At 52.3% G+C, this 19,150-nt stretch overlaps 1 protein-coding gene and 1 long non-coding RNA gene across 3 annotated transcripts in view; both read right to left on the bottom strand.

Moving 5' to 3' along the window:
- Positions 1-4,581, bottom strand: part of ITGB2 (integrin subunit beta 2) — a 53,795-nt gene extending 49,214 nt beyond the window's left edge. Inside the window, exons 1-2 of one of the 2 annotated variants that reach the window (XM_037912467.2) lie at positions 4,330-4,581; positions 2,887-3,055 (exon numbers count right to left, since the gene is read on the bottom strand). In XM_037912467.2, coding sequence (XP_037768395.1) covers positions 2,887-2,889 — 3 coding nt within the window. In that variant the 5' untranslated portion in view covers positions 2,890-3,055; positions 4,330-4,581. The remainder of the gene's footprint in view (positions 1-2,886; positions 3,056-4,329) is intronic. The other variant, XM_037912468.2, reaches the window with a different exon arrangement.
- A 3,985-nt stretch (positions 4,582-8,566) lies between these two features.
- LOC122462323 lies at positions 8,567-17,335 on the bottom strand. The gene is made up of 2 exons (XR_006284805.1): positions 16,384-17,335; positions 8,567-10,741 (listed from the first exon to the last, which is right to left on the bottom strand). It is a non-coding gene; the product is annotated as an uncharacterized LOC122462323 (long non-coding RNA).
- Positions 17,336-19,150: the final 1,815 nt, after the last annotated feature.

The raw sequence follows: 19,150 nt of genomic DNA on the forward strand, positions 1-19,150 counted from the left end.
TTCAAACTGGAAATAAGGAGAAAAGTTTTAGTAGTGAGGGGAATTAAGCATTCGAATGGCGCCATGAGATTTGTGATGGATTTTCATCACCTGGCTTCTTTAAATCAAGATTGGATGTCTTTTTAAAAAAAACATTTGAGCTCCACAATAATTGATTGGCAAATCCCTGGGTGACATTCTCTGACCTGTAGTTATACAGGAAATCAGACTAGATGATCAGGATCGAGTGATCTTCTGGCATTTAGATCTCGGACTCTGAACATTTATTTCACTTTGAAAGTAGAAAATGCTATTGGAAATGTTAGGTATTGTACTGGTCTGCAATGTAAAAGAAACTGGAATAAAAATAGAGATGAAACACACAAAACCAAGTGACTTCATGACTAAGGCAGGATGTGACCGCCATGGCAAAAACCATGACATCTAGGCTCTTCTCACAAGAAGTCATGTGTTTGCGTCTGAGTACGATTCCTCTGCAAATGTTCCCAAATTTGGCTGTGAGTCTGCCCTGGGGAGTAGAAGGTGGGTTTATGGGATTTTGGCTACTGTTAAAGGGGGTAAAACAATGCTGACTGTAAAATAAAGGCTATTTATCTGGCCTGCATTCCCATGACACACCACACACTGAAGCCATTTTGTTTGCCCAAATATTTCCTTTTCTTTCATTAAAAATAGGATGTTGCCCTTTTTAGGCATTGGAAACGACCTGCCATAATCCTGCCCCTGTGCTGTGTAGCTCTCCTCCCACTGCTCCTCTTCCCGCCCGGGGCCATGTGGTCACAGGCAGGGGGAAGCTGTGCCTTGCCAAACAGCCTCGCATGAGGCCACCCACGCTCCACCCCCAGGCCAGGCCCCCGCTGCGTTCCCCCGCTCTGCCCGGGCTGGCTGGCCGGCTGGCCTGCCGCAGGGAGTCGGGGCGGCTGGTGCTGGAGTGTTGCTGCCCAGAGCACCGGGGCTGGCTGCCCCGCCCAGAGCACAGGGGCTGGGGCCTCACCCCCTGGCCCCTCGGCGCTGAGGCCAGGGCCCGCAGTGGGGGTGCTATGGGCTCCTGAGGGGAGGGGGGCAGATGGGGAGGGCTGGGGCCTGGGGCTAGCCTCCCCCAATGGCTGGGTCACCAGCCGCCCCCCCATGTGATGTTGTACCTGCCCTAGACTGTGAGCTCCTCAGGGCCATGGCATTTGTCTGTAAAGGGCCCTACACATCTTTGATTCTGTATTAACAGCAACAGTTAGCAGTGTTATTAGGTGTCGCATGGAGGAGCAGAGACAGCAAAGAGCAGGCGACCCATCTTCTTGCCTGGCTCTGCTACCTTCCCTCGAGCGGGCAGGCCCAATCCCACCAACACAAAGGAGCCCTGGCTTAGCAGATGGCTGCCCTAGCTCCAGCCGGGGCAGTGCTTCCAAGGAAGTGACATGAAGCCCTTCTTCAAACAAACACACAGAGCAGAGGGAAGGAGGACTTGTGGCACCTTAGAGACTAACCAATCTATTTGAGCAGAGGGCATTCCCAGACACAGCCTGTCAGAAAGTAGGAGTAAAGACTGTAGCTACCTCTCAGTACATTAGGGCCAGATTGGGGCCTCTCCCTGAGTGGGTGGCCTGGCGCGGTGCTCCCTCTTGGCCCCTGCCCGGGCTGAGCAGAGCCTCGCTGGGGAGCGCACGCTTTGAAGGTGACATTGACCCTGTTGTTGTTCAGAGCACGAAGCTGCAGTCTGATCCTTGGGCAGCCTGTTGACTGTAATGCCACATCCTGTCCGGCTCGCTGATGATCTGGGGCTGGTTCCCAGGCCTGCCATTGTTCATTACTGAGCATGTTGGCTTTTTTAATGTCTGCATCTGGGTTTGTAACAAACCTAAGAGCAAGCCCAGAGAGAGGGCATGCTGAAATGCTAGCCAATATTCAGACACATTGCCCTCTACAGACAGGAAGGATCAGCATTTGCAAATACACCAGTGGAAATTAAAAACCGAGAGTCCAGACAACTGGCAAATTTCTCCTTTTAGCTTCTAGGCATAGCTAGAGTGAGAACACACAGCAATCAGATCAGAGCTCACCAGCCCAGTCTATCACAGATCGTTACTACACAGGAACAATCACAGAGCATGCTGCAAGCAGTCACCGTCAGCATCTAACCAATCTGCTGGTAAACCCTATAATCTAGGCCGTTTTCGGAGTGACAGATGCGTTTCCCTGTCCTAACAAACACTACGCACTGTTCTGTCCATGTGCACAGACTGAGGCTCCCATCCCCCACTCCCTTGTTCCTGGGCAGCCATGTGCACCAACGCAGACTGAGTGCCAAGCGGGTGTTATCAGACCAGAACGGTGGCATTTTACATCCACCCTGCTCTGCTTTACCCCCCAAAGGGCAGAGCAATAGTGCGCTGGGCCCCAAATCCTGCATCTCAATCGTCAACAATTCCACGCTCGTCTCCCCCTCTAACACGGAGCACATTCAAGAGGCAGAGCTTGACTTTAGAAAGGGGCTCCCTGCATCCCCCCCAGTCAGTCTGAGGCGGCAGGGGGCGAGAAGCTCTGTCTGTCTCTGTAGCACCTGAGCGTGCTGTCTCCTTAGCACACCCCTGGGAGGCAGGGCAGGGCTGTAGCTCCCCCGGCACGGATGGGGGCATGAGGCCCAGCGAGCACTGCCCAAGGCCACCAGGACACCTAGGGCAGAGCAGGGACCTGAACTTGGGCTCCCCCAACAGACTGTTCCAAGCTTTCTGGGACACACATTGGGAGACCCCGCGTCCTTTCTGGACAGAGTGGAGTGTAACCCAAGCAATACGCTGCCATGCAGCAAGCAATGCGATAGGAAAACCCACAGACAGGCAGAGCAGCTCCCCCTGCAAGGGCATGGAAGCACCAGGAAGGAATTGTTTTTACCATACATCAAGTCTTCTCCTTGGCCCCTGGCCAGCTGTTCGCAGGCTGTTGTGAAATAAGTTGTTGGGTGTGAGGTTCCGCCTGAAGAGCAGTGAGGAGCAATCACTTGCCGGGATCTTTGCAACACGCTCTGCTGCTTTTTCCTTCCTAGTGCTGATATATAGGCAGCCTGTGCGGGACAGGGAGGAAGTGAAGAGTTGAGTGTGGGTGGGGCCAGAGGTTTTCTGAAAGTACCAAATAGCTGCATTCGAACGCCTCTAGCACTGAGTCGAGTAGCTCCGGGGGTGCACTGCGGAGTATCAGTCAGTTACTGGGCTTGGGGCTCAGTTCTACCCCTTGGGATGTTTCACCAAGCTTAACATGCCTCTCAGGGCTGTATCACCTGGTGCTGGCATCTCCCCCCGAGACGCCGCTGCGTACTGGCAGCTCCTCGGGGCAGCATGTGCTTCCCTTGGGGACTATGTTTAGCTCGTACCTGGGGGTACCCAGTAATTGCAGGGGTAATAAACTGGTGCAGGGCACCCTCTGTAGTGCCCTACCCAGCCAGGCCCAGCAGAGCAGTAAGGGCGGTCATGAATCCACCTCTGCACTGGCAGGTGTCCTGCACCCAGAGACAGGAGGCACATTAGAACTGCTGCTTCCCCACACAACCCCAGAGCCTGCAGGAAACCCTTCCACCCGGAAAGGGATCGCGTGGAAATGTAACACTATTTTCAATACATGACATGATCATAACACACTGGGCGCTGCCTGGCTCCGCACTGACACCCAGGTGAGGCCGGAGCGGCTGGTTTCACCTGTAAAGCCCTCACAGACCCAGGTCCCAGGCACTGAGAGACGTTTGCCACGAGGGCTGTGCTGACAGTGGGTGCGGACTGGCAGCAGGGCATTCTCAGGCAGGGCCAAGCTAATTCCTGCACCCAAGCAGGGGCCATGTGCAGGCAGTTGACGCCTCCCCGGGGCTGGGTCTGCATGGACAGGCTGAGCCCCTGGAGCCGACTGGGGTAGTGCTGGGGGCTTCCCTTGGCCACGCCTCCTCTTACCACTGGGCTGGCCCTGACATGCCCCCACCACATCTCCCGCTCTGGGGCTTGTGGTGCCCTTGGCAACTTCCAGAGGGCCCCTATGCTGGGCATATTGCCAGGCGCCTCCCCCCCTTTGTATTGGCTAGGCTGGGGCAATCACAAAGCCTGGAGAAGGCTCCTCGGCTTTGAAATGTACCTTCCCCCTCCCTTCCTAAGTCAACAAGAACCAGGGGGTAGCCAGGTGCAGGGCAGGCTGTGATGCAAAGGTTTCCCAAGGCTCTCCCTGGGGTGGAGAGTGGGAGGAGTAGGCTGAGGGCCTAGGGGGAGGCTGGGTTGGGAAGGGGGAGCCCTGTGTGCAATAGAGAAAGTTGACAGCCCCCCAAAAGCTGGAGATGGGCACAGTTATCGGTGTAAATACCTTAGAGCTACTCCACTCGCAGGACACCCAGAGCGATGGAGACGAGTGCTGGGCAGTGCATGGATCAGAGCAGCACGCAACGTCCCGCTCTCCGGTGGTCCTAGGGGGAGACAGGAGTGATGGCAGAGTGGTGGGAAGAACCAGGCACGGTGTGCGATGAGATGGGAGAGATGGGGGAGAAAAGCCTGCCTCCCGTGTCCCCCACAATAGGACGGAGCTAGAGGCACGGCCTGAGGGGCAGACCGAGAAGGCTTCTGTGTTTTCTGCAATGAGGAAGGAGATTACCACAGAGTCAGGCTTGAAACAAAAAGTGCTAAATCACTGTGAGAACGCCCAAATGTCTGATGCAGCCAGTCTGAGGCCACCCTGATACCAAAGAATTCTCTCCAGCATGGAAAGCCACAGTTCTCGGAGTTAAACCTGGCAGATGTCGCCTTACTATTTATCCAGCACCAGTGATGTGCTTGGACAAATGTGGATGCATAAAAGCATTGGCTTTCCACCTGGCCCTGGGAGGCACCGGAGGCGTCCTTAAAGGCAGATAGGAAAACACCTGCCTTACCTTACCCCTTAGCCAAATCCCCTTGGGTTACTAAACAGCATGAGCTGTGGATGTCATAGCCTAACCCTTGTGTTGCTCAGTGCTAAAAATGCACCACACTGAGTTTGGAATCAAGTTGCCATGTTAATCGATTGCAGCCCCGTGCCTCCCGGAGAAGCACCTCACCCTCCACACGCTCAATCTGTTGTACACAAACTCTGCCGCAGGTAGTGGAGAGGAACAATCACTCTGGTGATAATTAACATAGCACCAGGGGCACTGTTCCGGAATTCGGTGCGTTCTCTCCATTCGTCCATTTGTCTGGAGGTGGTAGGCGGATGAGGGGCTGGAGCAAACTGCTAATATTCGGAAGGGACTCCTGCCAGAAGCGGGACATGAATTGTGGGCCATGATGCGCTCTGGAAGACCATGAAGATGAATGACGTGGTCCACCCAGAAATGGGTAGTTTCCACAGAGTTGGGAAGGCTGGTGCAGGGAACAAAGTAGGTCATCTTGGAGAAGTGGTCTAGTGTGGTCAGGACTATTATAAATCCGTTTGGTTTGGGTAGTTCCTCTATGAAATTGAGGCTGACGACTGCCCAGGGGCTGGATGGTACCTCGAGGGGCTGCAGGAGGCCAAGGGGTTTATCTTTAGCATGGGCACGGGTGTTATGGGGGCGATATAGGTCTGTATTGTGGCTCGCATGCAGGACAAGCTGCTAGGTCTTGGTACAGTCAAAATGCCCGGCCAGGGGGAGTTGTGACAGGCTTGCAGAGCTGCGACTGTTGGAGGCCAGGGGGAGACATAAATACGTTCTATCACATAGAATATCCCATAGTGGACATTGGAGGCCTCCTTCTTTAGCACTTCCAGTTTGTCACGGTGGACCCCTTGGATTACGACCAATCAGATCAAGGCAAGTAGGTCTTGACAGGGTGTCCCACAGAGACAGTTCCGGATGCTTGAGGCTTTGGGGCTCAGGCCTTTAGGGTCAGCAAGGTCTGGGACAGTGTGTGGCCTTTTATTTTTAGTTCCTGGACAAGAGGAAATAACAAAATCGAAGTGTGAGAAGAACCGAGCCCATTGAAGCTGATTAAGGGCCACTGACTAAGGGCCTTGGCCCTGCACAGATAGGTCTTATGGTCTATATACACCTGGACCAGGTGGCAGGCCCCCTCAAGATAGTGGCACCATTCCTCAAAGGCGACTTTAATCACTAAGAGCTTCTTGTCCAGGACTTCATAGTTTGGTTCTGTGAGGGTAAGTCTCCTGGAGGAGAAAGGCACATGAAAACAATACCTGTTGGGGGCCATGCCTTGGGAAAGCACTCCCCCATAACCACGTTGGATGCATCTGCTTCAGTGGTGAAGGCTAGTGTGGGATCCCGGTGCACCAGTCCAGGGCAGAAGTGAATGCAAGTTTTAGCCATTCAAAGGCTTGTTGAGTCTTGGAAGGCCAGTGGAACTTGATGCTCTTGCAGAGTAGAAAGGTGAGGGAGGAGATTCGTTCCAAGAACCTCGGAATGAACTGATGATAGAAGTTAGTGAATCCCAAGCAATGCTGCAGGTTGTGAATGTTCCAAGGCACTGCCCAAACGAGGACTGTCCTCACCTGGTGTGGATCCATCTTGACACCCTCTGGGGACATGAGAAAGCCCCAAACTCTACAGAGGACTGGTGAAAGACACACTTTTCTAGCTTGGTCTAGAGGACGTGCTAGCATAGCCTTTGAGGACAGTACAGACAGGCATGGTGTACTACTCTGTGTCATCAGTGAAAACAAGTAAGCCATCCAGATATATCACTACGTACTGGCCCAACATGTCCCTGGCAGTCATAAAAGCTATAAGGCCTATGATTTCCCCAGAGTTCTGTCCACTCATGCTAAGCTACCTTCCAAAGTGCCCTGCCGTAGCAGAACCCAGCATTTGGCATATAAGCAAATAGGAAATTTGTCAAAATCAAGATACATTGTTCTAGGCCCGCTTAGTACAAGCCAAGGAGGTACCTTCACTGACCAGTACCTGGAATGCTCATATCCAAAACAAAGACAAGGAAGGAACAGAACAAGAAGTTGAGGAACTAGGACACACTCACAGATGGGATTTCAGTGATGTGTAAAGAGTTTTGTAATGTGTAAAGTCATCCTATAAATACCTGCAATGTGTCACTTTGCCTTCAGTGTAAGATGCACAAGATGGCTTCCCGGAGACTGGTATCGTATTGAACTTTTGTCCTCTACTATATTATTATTGACTTTTAGCACTAAACCTAACTGACATTGGTTATTTGGCCTCTTAAATTTTCATAATATTTCATAATGACACAAAGTGTGGTCAAGCAACTGACCACAGTTTGTCAACACAGTGTGGGCACTGTTTCTCCATAATCTGGACTGGATGATTTTTGGTCTCTGGGTTGAATTTTAGCGGGTGGTCACACCTACCATCTGTGCCGCCAACCCCTCTGGGTCTCTGCGTGTGCCCCCTCAGGTCTCAGGCCTTGTGACTTTACCTTTCCTGGGGTGGAATCCCACAATTCTCCCACCCTCCCACTGGGCCCTGGCTGCAGTCCCCCGCGGCTAACCATGATCATCTCAGCAGGCCTGCCTTAGGCTCAGCTCCTGCAGTGCTGTTCCATTCGGGAGCTCTGAGCAGTGGTGGGGAGCGACCAGACGGCCTTCTTAAAACAAAACCTTGTTTACTAAGAACGAAAGCATTCCGGAGGAGGAAGATTTTAGAGCACGGAACTGCATATACGCAGGTCACATGTCCCAGGGTCGATCTAGCTGGGACAAAGTGGGAATTTTCTATAATATTTTCCAGGATGACTATGTATGACTTTTGCATGGGCTAGAAGTTCACTTCATTCCCCTTCTCCAGTGCCTAAAAACCCCAACTCCCCTAGGAAAGTAGCTGGAGACCCAGAATTCAGTTTTGAAGGACGGCTGCCCCACTCCCAGAACAGGGGTTAAAAGCAGCCAAGCTAGGCTGATTGGGGAAGCAGCCACAGCTGGGGCCATGCCAATCAGGGCCCAGCTGGCCCTGATCAGAGGGCTGTGGGACAGGAGCTGAAGGAGTCTCTCTCCAGCCCTGGAGTGGGAAGGGCTAGCTGAAAAGGTACCTCAAGTGGAGTAGTGCTGGGGAAAAGCAAAGGGGAGCTGGGGAGCTCCAGCCTGGTAAACCCCCAGGCTGCAGGCCTTGTTAAAGGCTCCAAAAGGTACTGGGGATGCAGAGGGACAGCCCGGGGATAGGCAAAGGCAGCAGGTCCTACCCCATTGCCAATGATGAGTGGCCATTACACTACAGTCTGCCCCAGTGAGCAGGGGCTAGATGATGACTGGCAGTAGCCACTGAGGCAAGGTGGGTGAGAGGATTGGGGGGGTGGTCCCCTGGGAGGGGAGACCCAGAGCGGGGGTACTGCAGAGGGCAGAACCCCAGGGTAAGGGGCAGCAGAGTCCAGGAGGGACACGGGGGGCCTGAGGCAGGCGAGACATCGGCCAGCACAGGGTGCTCCGGAGCTGGAAAGAGCTAATTCCCAGGATGACCAGCAGGAGGCGCCGCACTGGTGTGTCGTCGCTTTGCTACGGAAGGGTTTTGAGCAAGGATTGCTCAGGGTCAACCTCCCCACATCCAAGTCCCAAACGGAGTGAAAGGAATGAATTGAATTATTAACAACTTTGTAAAATCTTATGATAAAGAAACATAAAAAATAATAATAATTTAATTTTTACAACATAACTTGGCTACTTTATAATCCACAGATATTATCTTCACAGTTCTACGTAAACATAAATAAAGAAAACCAATTAAAACCTAAACAGGTCAGTCCCCACAGAAACACGATGAGAAGGAACTCAGCATTCCCAAAAGTTTAGGCTGAGTTCACTGGAGTCTCCGTTAGAATCTTTGATCACCAAATCTATACAAACTGCGGACTCTAAAACATCTTCCCTTCACTTGCTTGTAGGAATCTTAAAGATTGGAATCCACGCAGGCTCTTCCTCCTCCAACCTCTGCTGAAATCACTGGTAGCCAGTCAACTGATTAATCAACCACTCAGTTAAGTGTATAGATTTAAAAAACAAAAAAACAAAAAACCCAGTTACAAGAAAATACAGAACTGAGAACAGCAAAATATAACTGACTCTTTCCCCATTATCACGTTTAAGAAAAGTCGGTGAATCGCACTGGTTGAGACAATTTAACTAAAACAGTTTGGCTAAAATCAAACAACATTCCCAGAATACAGTTAAAAGAAAAGAAATTAGTTTCCCCGCCCAATTTCCCCTTTCTGTAATTAACACTGGCCATGCTTCCCTGAGGGTTATAACAGTATCACTAACCTGCTGCAAAATGCTTCTGAGTCAGGGAAAACCGCCTGCTCTCTGCTCCTGGACTCAGCTTCGCCCAACTCACACAATAGGGCACTGCTTCCCCACATATGAAGTCTGGCCCCAGCAACAGGGAACCTATTGGAGCAGCCCGAAAACTACCACACCCGATTCCCAAAACTTCTGGATGTGGAGTGCTAAATCTGCCTACAACAATAGCAAACACAACTCACTCCCCCGCCCCATCGGTCTCTTCAAGAGATATCTCCCTATTAGGCACATGGTTAAGGCTGCGAGTTTGTCATGGAGGTCACAGAAGTCACTGTTTCCGTCACCTCCGTGACTTTTGCAGCAGCCGGTGTGCCTGGCTCAGGGGCAGCTCAGGCAGGTGGCCAATGGGAGCTGCGGGGGCGGAGCCTGCAGGCAGAGTCAGCACACAGAACTGTCTGGCCATGCCTCAGCCTAGCAGCTGAGCGAGGGAGATGTCGCCGCTTCTGGGGGGCCCCCCAGGTAAGGGCAGCCCAGAGCCCGCCTTACCCCGTCCTGTGCCCCAACCCCCTGCCCCCCCCACACCCAAACTCTGCTGCTGGGTGGGGGAGGTGTGAAGCCAGGTAGGGAGTCTGCTGGCTCCACCAATCCGCCCCCAGCACCAGCGGGGATCCTGGGCCGTGTGCCACCACCCACCAGCCCCCCCAGCACCCAGGCCGCCCTCCTGCAGCACCTGCAGGGCCTCCAGGAAGCCCCTCCCAAGTTTTGGTCACCGGTATTTTTAGTAAAAGTCATGGACAGGTCACAGACCGTGAATTTTTGTTTCCTGCCTGTGACCTGTCTATGACTTTTACTAAAAATACCTGGGACTAAAACGTAGCCTTACACATGGTGCGTGCTTCAGTCCCTCTGCACTTTGCATTGGTACTCAGCGGGTGCAAAAGGGTTACAGAGCTCGCTCCTTGGACAGAGCAGGAGACACGATGGGTGTGTACCAGGAAACTGTCTGGGGTGGAAGGAATAGGTCATTAAAGAACTGGCGATGGTAGAACCTCAGAATTACAAACACCAGAGTTACAGACTGACCCGTCAACCACACACTTCATGTGGAACCGGAAGTACACGAGCAGGCAGCGGCAGCAGCGACCAAAGAAAAGAAAAGGAAATACAGTACAGGGCTGTGACATGTAAACTACTACAAAAATAAAAAAAGGGAGAGCAGCATTTTTCTTACACAGAGTGAAGTTTCAAAGCTGTATTAAGTCAATGTTCAGCTGTAAACGTTTGAAAGAAAAACCCCAACGTTTTGTTACAAACAACCTCCATTCCCGAGGGGTTCGTAACCCTGAGGTTCTGCTGTATATCAGTAGACAATATGGAAAGACAATGGGAGCCCCAAGGCCTGAACACTTACCACCTATCCAAGGGACACTCTCCTTGATGGTGCATGTGACCTCAGCATGGGTCTGCAGGAAGACAGCGCACCGAGAGGCGACAGGAGGGAGATAGGAGTTGGCTTTCGGAGAGACTCAGCAGCTCTCACCTGGGACTGACAAAGAGGCAGAGTTTGAGCACCAGACATGGATTCCACAGCAGCGTGGCTGGGTGGAGCGCTGGCTTGGCCAGGTTGATGGGCTGTGTCGTCACCTTTACATCTTCATGTTAACCCATGGACTTCCCGATGCTGCGTTCCAGTTGACTAATTAACCCTGCTCTATTTGGCAAAGGCTTCCTGGTGTCATTGCAAATACCTGCTGAGGTGCATTGATCCCTGAGGAGTGCAACAGTTTCTACCCAGCAGTCTCCCTCAGTTGGACTTGCTCAGCCAGTGAAGCAGGTGGGCTGGAGCCCAGAGGCTCAGTCTCAGCGGCATCACCCTTAAGGAAGACTCTTGGGGGTCTGGCAGACTGAAAGGGTTCCTCCAAGGGACTGCTTAAAAGCTGGGGTATAGCACATACCTTGTGGATCCGTGATGACATCTTCCACCTGGGGGTACCGGTAGAGCTAAATTTCCAGCAGACCCCCAAGACTGCTAGGGTCTGGGGGGGGGGGCATAATCTGTTCCCTTAACACTCAAAACCAATTCTCTTTTCCCTTGCTTCAGAGAGTGTGACTTTAAATCTTGCCCTGTCCTTTGATCAAACTCTTCACAGGGATCAAATCACTTTTGAATGGTTTATAGCCCTTTCCTCTGGTAGCTCCTGGCCATGGCAAAACAGCCATGGAATCTGGACGTAGCATCCTCATGGCTACTGTGACGGGGCAAGGCCAGATGGCTATAGAAAGGTCGTGGGAGAGAGATATATTAGCTCCAGGCTAAACAAATCCCTGGTACCAGGATAAATTAAATGGCAGCTGCTCCAGGTCAATTAAGACACCTGGGGCCAATTGAGAAGTTTCCAGAAGGCAGGGAGAACGCTATGTTGATTGGGACACCTGAAGCCAATCAGGGACTGGCTGAAACTAGTTAAAAGTCTCCCAGTCAGTCAGGTGGGGGTGCATGTCAGGAGCTGTGGGAGGAAGTTGCGCTGTTGGAGAGGCTGAGCAGTACACACCAGATCAGGCACAAGGAAGGAGGCCCTGAGGTAAGGGTGAAGTGGATCTTGAAGAAGTGGGGGCTGCTGTGGGGGAAGTAGCCCAGGGAATTGTACGTGTCATGTTTCTAAAAGGTCAGCTACCATAGCTGTTACTATTAGGGTCCCTGGGCTCGAGCCTGGAGTAGAGGATGGGCCCAGGCTCCCCCCTTTGCCTGCCCCCACCCCCTGATTAATCACTGAGACTGGGAGACAACAGAGACTGTACACGGGAGGATAACTTCTCCTCACCTCCCTCGCTGGCTTATGATGAAAATGGCTCAGTAGACTGTGACCCTTGTCTCTACAGAAAGAAGGGTTACGTGGAGGGTCACAGTGAGCCTCTGAGGCTAGCGAAATCCGCCAGGAAATGTGGGACTCACGGAGATAAGGACAGAGCTTTGTCACAACACCCACTTGGCCATTTCCTTGGAACTGCCCCTCATGTGTTTGTTGGGATGCTGGTGATCAATATGTTCAGAGCGGAAAGCCCAATAGCCCAGTCTAGTGATACCGTGACGATCTCGCTGACGGGGTCACATGCCATATTCGCAAGCATGCTACAGATCAGTGTTCCGAGATGGGCACAGCGGCTTTGGCCTTCCAGCCCTACACAGCCTGGGACCTTCCTCCATGAGAGACCGTTTCTCTCCTCATGCCACACTTGCAATCAGTGGAGGCACTCGAGCTGGATCCCCCTCAACAGAAGGGGTGCTCTGCTACCAGCCCTTTCTCCAGGAGGGGCTGTAACTAAGTGCCCCCTCCTTGCCTGGGGTGTCCCACACTACCCTGCCTCAGTTTCCCCTTTTGGACTGTTCAGTAACTTACACACCCTATCATTTTAAAACATTCAGTTTCTGGAGGGGGAGGCAATGTATTTAGTCTATACCGAGATCGGCCCTCCAGGCCCCAGTTCAGTGTCTCTTCTGGAATCAGAATGCCCTGCCCCCCGTGCCTGGAACCAGGTTCAGTTCAAACACTCCCTGTATTCCCTGCAGCATCCCAGGCTTCCTGCCTGGCGCTCCCAGCCCTGCCTAGCTGGAGTGTTATTGGCTCCCCCGGCCTCTCCCTTATAAACCTGCACCTGGCCTGACCTTCTGGCAGTGACCACAATCCTTTTCCTAGCTGGGGAGGTGAGCTGGTCTCATCACAGCTGGGGCTGAGGCCATCTCCTTAAGGTGCCAGCCGCTCTGTGACAGGGGCCTTCAGTTCTGGAGCAAGCTCCCCTCCCCTGGGCCAGACTAGCCTGACCCTGTTGACATTCGGGGCGTGTTGCCTGGTGCCTCTATTAGCAGAGGCTGCTGTGGAGGAAGGGGTGTGAGAGCTGCATGGGGGGGTGGAGTTTTGTAGAGGGGCTCAGTTCTCGTGTCCTCCTCGTCACTGTGGCATCAATAAACCACCCCCCTGAGCGGCAAGTTCCACGGACGTCCGTGTTTGTGCGCACGGCCTCCGCCGCTCGCCGAGCTGGGTTCCTGCGCCGACGGGAGAGCGCAGCTGGATTGGTGCAGCACGTCCCGACATGGCCTAAGAACTCCCACACGAGGCCATGTGACTAGCAGCTGTCACCGGGAATTTGGCCTTTCTCTCATTCCCTCTCCAGCCAGAGACTGGTGTGTGGTGCCGTGTTTTGCTTTGGCAGGGTCTGGTTTGGCTTTGGGGGTCTTTTCACAAGTCAGTGCTGCTGTTTGTGTCAGACAAGGCTGGTGGGAGCGGAGGGTGGGGAGGTTTGGAGTGGTTCTGAGCTTCTGGCGGGAGTTCGTTCCACACTTTGGGGCCAGTCCCCAAGAAAGCGCTGTCTCCTGCACAGGTGAGCTTTGTCTCGAGGGTAGGCATTTCTTTTCTGCCAGAGGAGCAGAGTTGTTGACCACTGTCCGCGTCCCACAGCTTTGGCCTGTCTCAGAGCTCTTGGGCCCAGGCTATTGAACAGCTTAAAGATAAGGACCGAGACCTCCTAGGCGCCGACTCCGTGGGTGCTCCGGGGCTGAAGCACCCCTGGGGAAAAAATTAGTGGGTGCTTAGCACCCACCGGCAGCCGGCTCCCCCCAGCACCTCCTGCCCGCCGTGGATCAGCTGTTCCGCAGCATGCAGGAGGAGCTGGGGGAGGGGGAGGAGCGAGGATGCGGCGCGCTCAGGGGAGGGGGCAGAGTGGGGACAGGAAGAGGTGGGGCGGGGATGGGACCTTAGGGGAAGGGGTGGAGTGGGGGTGCAGCAGGGGTGGGAAGAGGCAGGACAGGGGTGGACCTTAAGGGAAGGGGTGAAGTGGGGGCAGGGCTTGGGGCTGAGCGCCCCTGGGAAAGGAAGAAGCCAGCACCTGTGCCAGACCTTGACCTTGCCTCCCACAGGAAGCCAGCATAGACCGCAGAGGACAGGTGCTGCGGAGCAGATGCGCTGCAACGCTCTGTACTAGCTGGAGTGTCCTACGTGCTGCCGGCTTCATGCTCAGGTCTAGCCTGTTGCTGTCGTCCGGCCCGGAGGCGGTAAAGGCGTGTATAACTGAGGCCGGTTCATCATCCCCCAGGATGAGAGGGCCTCTCCTAGCCAGCCAGAGATGGTAGTAGGTGTTACTCATGGACACTGCTGTACTGGAGCTCAGCTCCAGCCAGGAGCACTATGAAACTAATGCCTGGTTTGACCAACCCTGCCCTCCACAAAAGGAGAAGTGCCGTAGCTGCAAATGGTTGAGAATATTTTCCTCTGCAGTTTCCCATCATTACGCGTTGGTTGTGTCTAGCCAGGGAGACTCACACCATTTCAGTCCCTTGCCCTGGAGCCCTGCCACCTCTCGCAGGCAGCTCAGCAGAACCTCATGGTCCGCAGTGTGGAATGCTGCAGAGAGGTCCAGGAGGATGAGAATGGATTCCTGTCCCCCCCCGGCTGACAGCAGGAGAACATCCATCCGTGCTGCTCATGTGGTTCCCTTCCCATAGCCCAGCCAGCTCTGTCGGCTGCCAGGGAGCGGGGAGGGAGATGTCACTGCTTCCTTGTCGTTGTGTTTTTGTGACATGTTTCAGAGCTCCTAGAGCTCTCGAGAAGCCCCCTTTTATTAGTGCACAAATCCAAATGGGTAAGTAGAGGAAGCGATCAGCATGGATCTGAGTCAGAGGGGGGCTGGGAACTGGGATTAGCTAAACCCCTTTTCAGTCATGTCTTCCTCTGATGCCTAGAGGTATCGAAGGGGATGGATACACACCGACTGCCACTGGGTTAGTTAGACTGGTGAAAACACTTGTGTGGACACTTATGTTTGTTTAAGTGTAATTGGGTGGCCTGGGACTAGATCACTGACCTGGGACTCAGGAGATTTGGATTATATTCCTGGCTCTGCCACTGGCCTGCTGGGTGACCTTGCGCAAGTCACAGCCCTGTTCTCTGCCTCAGTTTCCCCAAAGGTAAAATGAAGTAATGATACTGGCCGCCTTCATAAAGTGGTAAAAAGTGCTGTGCAAGAGCTGGAGGTTTATTTCGGTTGAGTTTAAATCTGTTGCTAGTCAGTTGAAGCTCGATGGAAAGAAGTCTGCTTAAACCAAAACCAGCGCATCCACACAGTCGTCGGCTCCAGTTCAACTCAGTCAGTTTAGCATCACACTTCCAGTTAAGAGGGTGCACCTTGTGTGTGTAGACAAGCCCTTAGTGGCTGAGATTTCCACTCCAAAGACCCAGAATGTATAAATGAAAGAGTGACCTAGTGAACTCACCCCAGCCCTGACGGGCTTTTCTTGCTGCACTGCTCTCTTCTGACCCCTCAATGGGTTAGCTACACCCATTTACATTGTCTTGTCTTGATTGCTGAGTAAACTCAGTTATATCTCGTCTAGTCCACACACACACCCCCCCTTTATGGGCTCAGGATCATACCGGAAGTCCTGTGTTTTTTGGTACATCCGAGCTGGCAACACTCTGTGTAGCAGCAGCAGCTGCCCTCCCCAAATACAGTTCATCAGCAGACCCATGGAGTGGCCTGATGCGATGTTAACTTGGAAAGTTTCTAAACTCAAGCCCAGAGCATAGGTGCAGCCTGCACCAACAGAAGGGATTTTTCCATCAGTGTTGGAACCTCCTTGAGAGCTAGTAACTCCGTCGATGGAAACATTCTTCCATCAGACTCGCTGCACCTACGCTAGGGGCTAGGGCGGCATAGGTTTGCTGCATGGGGTGTGGATTTTTCACACCCCTGAGCACCACCGCTATCTCAACCTACATTTTAAATGTAGACCAGGCCCGGGGGAGATTCAGAGATGGACAGACAGCCGAAAGGAGCGGCCAAAGGCACAGGGTCTGATGCTGGAAGAAACCTGGGGAGTTTTTTGGGTCAGGGCTGAAAAGTGTCTCCTTGTTGCTGCCAGCAAAAGAACTTGTTGCCTGCTATTTGATTACTTGTGCATTCAGAGGCCTGGGACTTTGTAAATAAACCAAACTGCATCAGAGAAATACCTGCCTAGCACCACTTGCTGCTCCCCAACTGGAACGTCCCCAGGGCTCCACACTTTGACTGGCCATTCAGGTCAAAAAAGGGGTAACAATCTATTGAGTCACCATAGCCCTGATCCTGGAAACACTAAGACCTGTGTTTAGTTTTGCACACGTGAGTATTCCACGCACTGCAATAAGGGCTACTCACCTGTTTACTGTTCAGCGTTTGTGTGGCTGTTTGCAGGACCGGAGCCAGTAGCTGCAAACCCAGGTCCCAGCTTGTGACAGGGCACCATCCTCAAACACACCCTTGCAGCCCTGCAGGCACACAGCCCTCTTGATGCTTGCAATCATTTACTCAGGCTGAGGAACTGAGACCAGGATCCCCCCTTTGCGGGGCACCATTTATTAGCTCCTTTTGTAAAGTACCAAAAACTTCCTCATTAGCCCCTGAAGTCCAACCCTTCCCTTGGATCTATGGCCACGGCCAACAAGCGTCCTCTCCCACGTTCAGGAGCCCTCTGCCCTCCTCCCAGAGCTGGGCTATACTTCAGGCCAGTTGCAGCCCTCAGGCAGCTTCTCCCTGTTTTCCTCCATCCTTTCATCTGTCAGCTTGGAGAGGTCAGCAGCGTGAGTGTCTCCTCTGTCTCAGATCCCCCTCTTCAGCTAACCGCTGGTTGCCTTCCATCAGACCCAGGCGCTTGTTAGTCAATTAGCTGCCAAGCAGTGAATTGCTCACAGGTGGGTTGAGATGGGGTCATTCTCCTTGCAGAAGCCCATCTTGGATAGACTGGGCCCTGCTTGGCATCCGGCACCCTGTGACAGCTCTAGAAATGAAATAATGTAGAGAAATGGAACATGACTAGAAGGGACCTCCTGGGTCACTGAGTCCAGTCCCCTCATACCACTGGCAACAATGTCCTATGAGCCTTCATCAACGAAGCCTGGAATGACTTCCTGCCTTGTTAGACTAATAACTGCACTGTTACAGCAAAGCTGAGCCAAGTGGGGTGAAGTGCTCTAACTTCAATGAAAACAATCTGTGTATTTACTGTAACTCGTAATCCAGGCAGCTCTAACCCCTTGGGCGCGTCACTTCCTCTCTCAATACTCATGGAACAAAATCATATGTACTGTCAACAGCTTTGCTTATCTTTAATCAAAATGTAGCCACATAAAAACAAAGGAGACAGGTTTTGTGTGTGTGTCTCTGCTAAGAGCCCGCCTGGTTGCACAGGCTCCCTGGTAGTAACACAGGGTGAGTGACCGGAGGGGAAAACACTCAGGTGATGCTAGCTTTCACTAATACGCTTGCAGTGGACCATGGTCTCAGTGTAGCTTGTGGCACTGCAAAGTACAGCGGGAGTGGGAAGGGCACACGCTAGAATAGGGAGACCTTCGCCGAGGGGCAGAACAATGCAGAAGATGAACACTTAGGCCTCACCTACACTTAAAAATTAAAAGGAGTACTTGTGGCACCTTAGAGACTAACCAATTTATTTGAGCATAAGCTTTCGTGAGCTACAGCTCACTTCATCAGATGCATACTGTGGAAAGTGTAGAAGATCTTTTTATACACACAAAGCATGAAAAAATACCTCCCCCCACCCCACTCTCCTGCTGGTAATAGATTATCTAAAGTGACCACTCTCCCCACACTGTGCATGACAATCAAGGTGGGCCATTTCCAGCACAAATCCAGGGTTTAACAAGAACGTCAGGGGGGAGGGGGGGGAGTAGGAAAAAACAAGGGGAAATAGGTTACCTTGCATAATGACTTAGCCACTCCCAGTCTCTATTCAAGCCTAAGTTAATTGTATCCAATTTGCAAATGAATTCCAATTCAGCAGTTTCTCGCTGGAGTCTGGTTGTGAAGTTTTTTTGTTGTAATATCACAACTTTCATGTCTGTAATCACGTGACCAGAGAGATTAAAGTGTTCTCCGACTGGTTTATGAATGTTATAATTCTTGACATCTGATTTGTGTCCATTTATTCTTTTACGTAGAGACTGTCCAGTTTGACCAATGTACATGGCAGAGGGGCATTGCTGGCACATGATGGCATATATCACATTGGTGGATGTGCAGGTGAACGAGCCTCTGATAGTGTGGCTGATGTGATTAGGCCCTGTGATGGTGTCCCCTGAATAGATATGTGGGCACAGCTGGCAACGGGCTTTGTTGCAAGGATAGATTCCTGGGTTAGTGGTTCTGTTTTGTGGTATGTGGTTGCTGGTGAGTATTTGCTTCAGGTTGGGGGGCTGTCTGTAGGCAAGGACTGGCCTGTCTCCCAAGATTTGTGAGAATGTTGGGTCATCCTTCAGGATAGGTTGTAGATCCTTAATAATGCGTTGGAGGGGTTTTAGTTGGGGGCTGAAGGTGACGGCTACTGGCGTTCTGTTATTTTCTTTGTTAGGCCTGTCCTGTAGTAGGTGACTTCTGGGAACTCTTCTGGCTCTGTCAATCTGTTTCTTCACTTCCACAGGTGGGTATTGTAGTTGTAAGAATGCTTGATAGAGATCTTGTAGGTGTTTGTCTCTGTCTGAGGGGTTGGAGCAAATGCGGTTGTATCGCAGAGCTTGGCTGTAGACAATGGATTGTGTGGTGTGGTCAGGGTGAAAGCTGGAGGCATGTAGGTAGGAATAGCGGTCAGTAGCTTTCCGGTATAGGGTGGTGTTTATGTGACCATCGTTTATTAGCACTGTAGTGTCCAGGAAGTGGATCTCTTGTGTGGACTGGACCAGGCTGAGGTTGATGGTGGGATGGAAATTGTTGAAATCATGGTGGAATTCCTCAAGGGCTTCCTTTCCATGGGTCCAGATGATGAAGATGTCATCAATATAGCGCAAGTAGAGTAGGGGCGTTAGGGGACGAGAGCTGAGGAAGCGTTGTTCTAAGTCAGCCATAAAAATGTTGGCATACTGTGGGGCCATGCAGGTACCCATAGCAGTGTCGCTGATTTGAAGGTATACAT

The sequence above is a fragment of the Chelonia mydas genome, chromosome 11, assembly GCF_015237465.2.
Source record: "Chelonia mydas isolate rCheMyd1 chromosome 11, rCheMyd1.pri.v2, whole genome shotgun sequence".
Taxonomy (NCBI): domain Eukaryota; kingdom Metazoa; phylum Chordata; order Testudines; family Cheloniidae; genus Chelonia; species Chelonia mydas.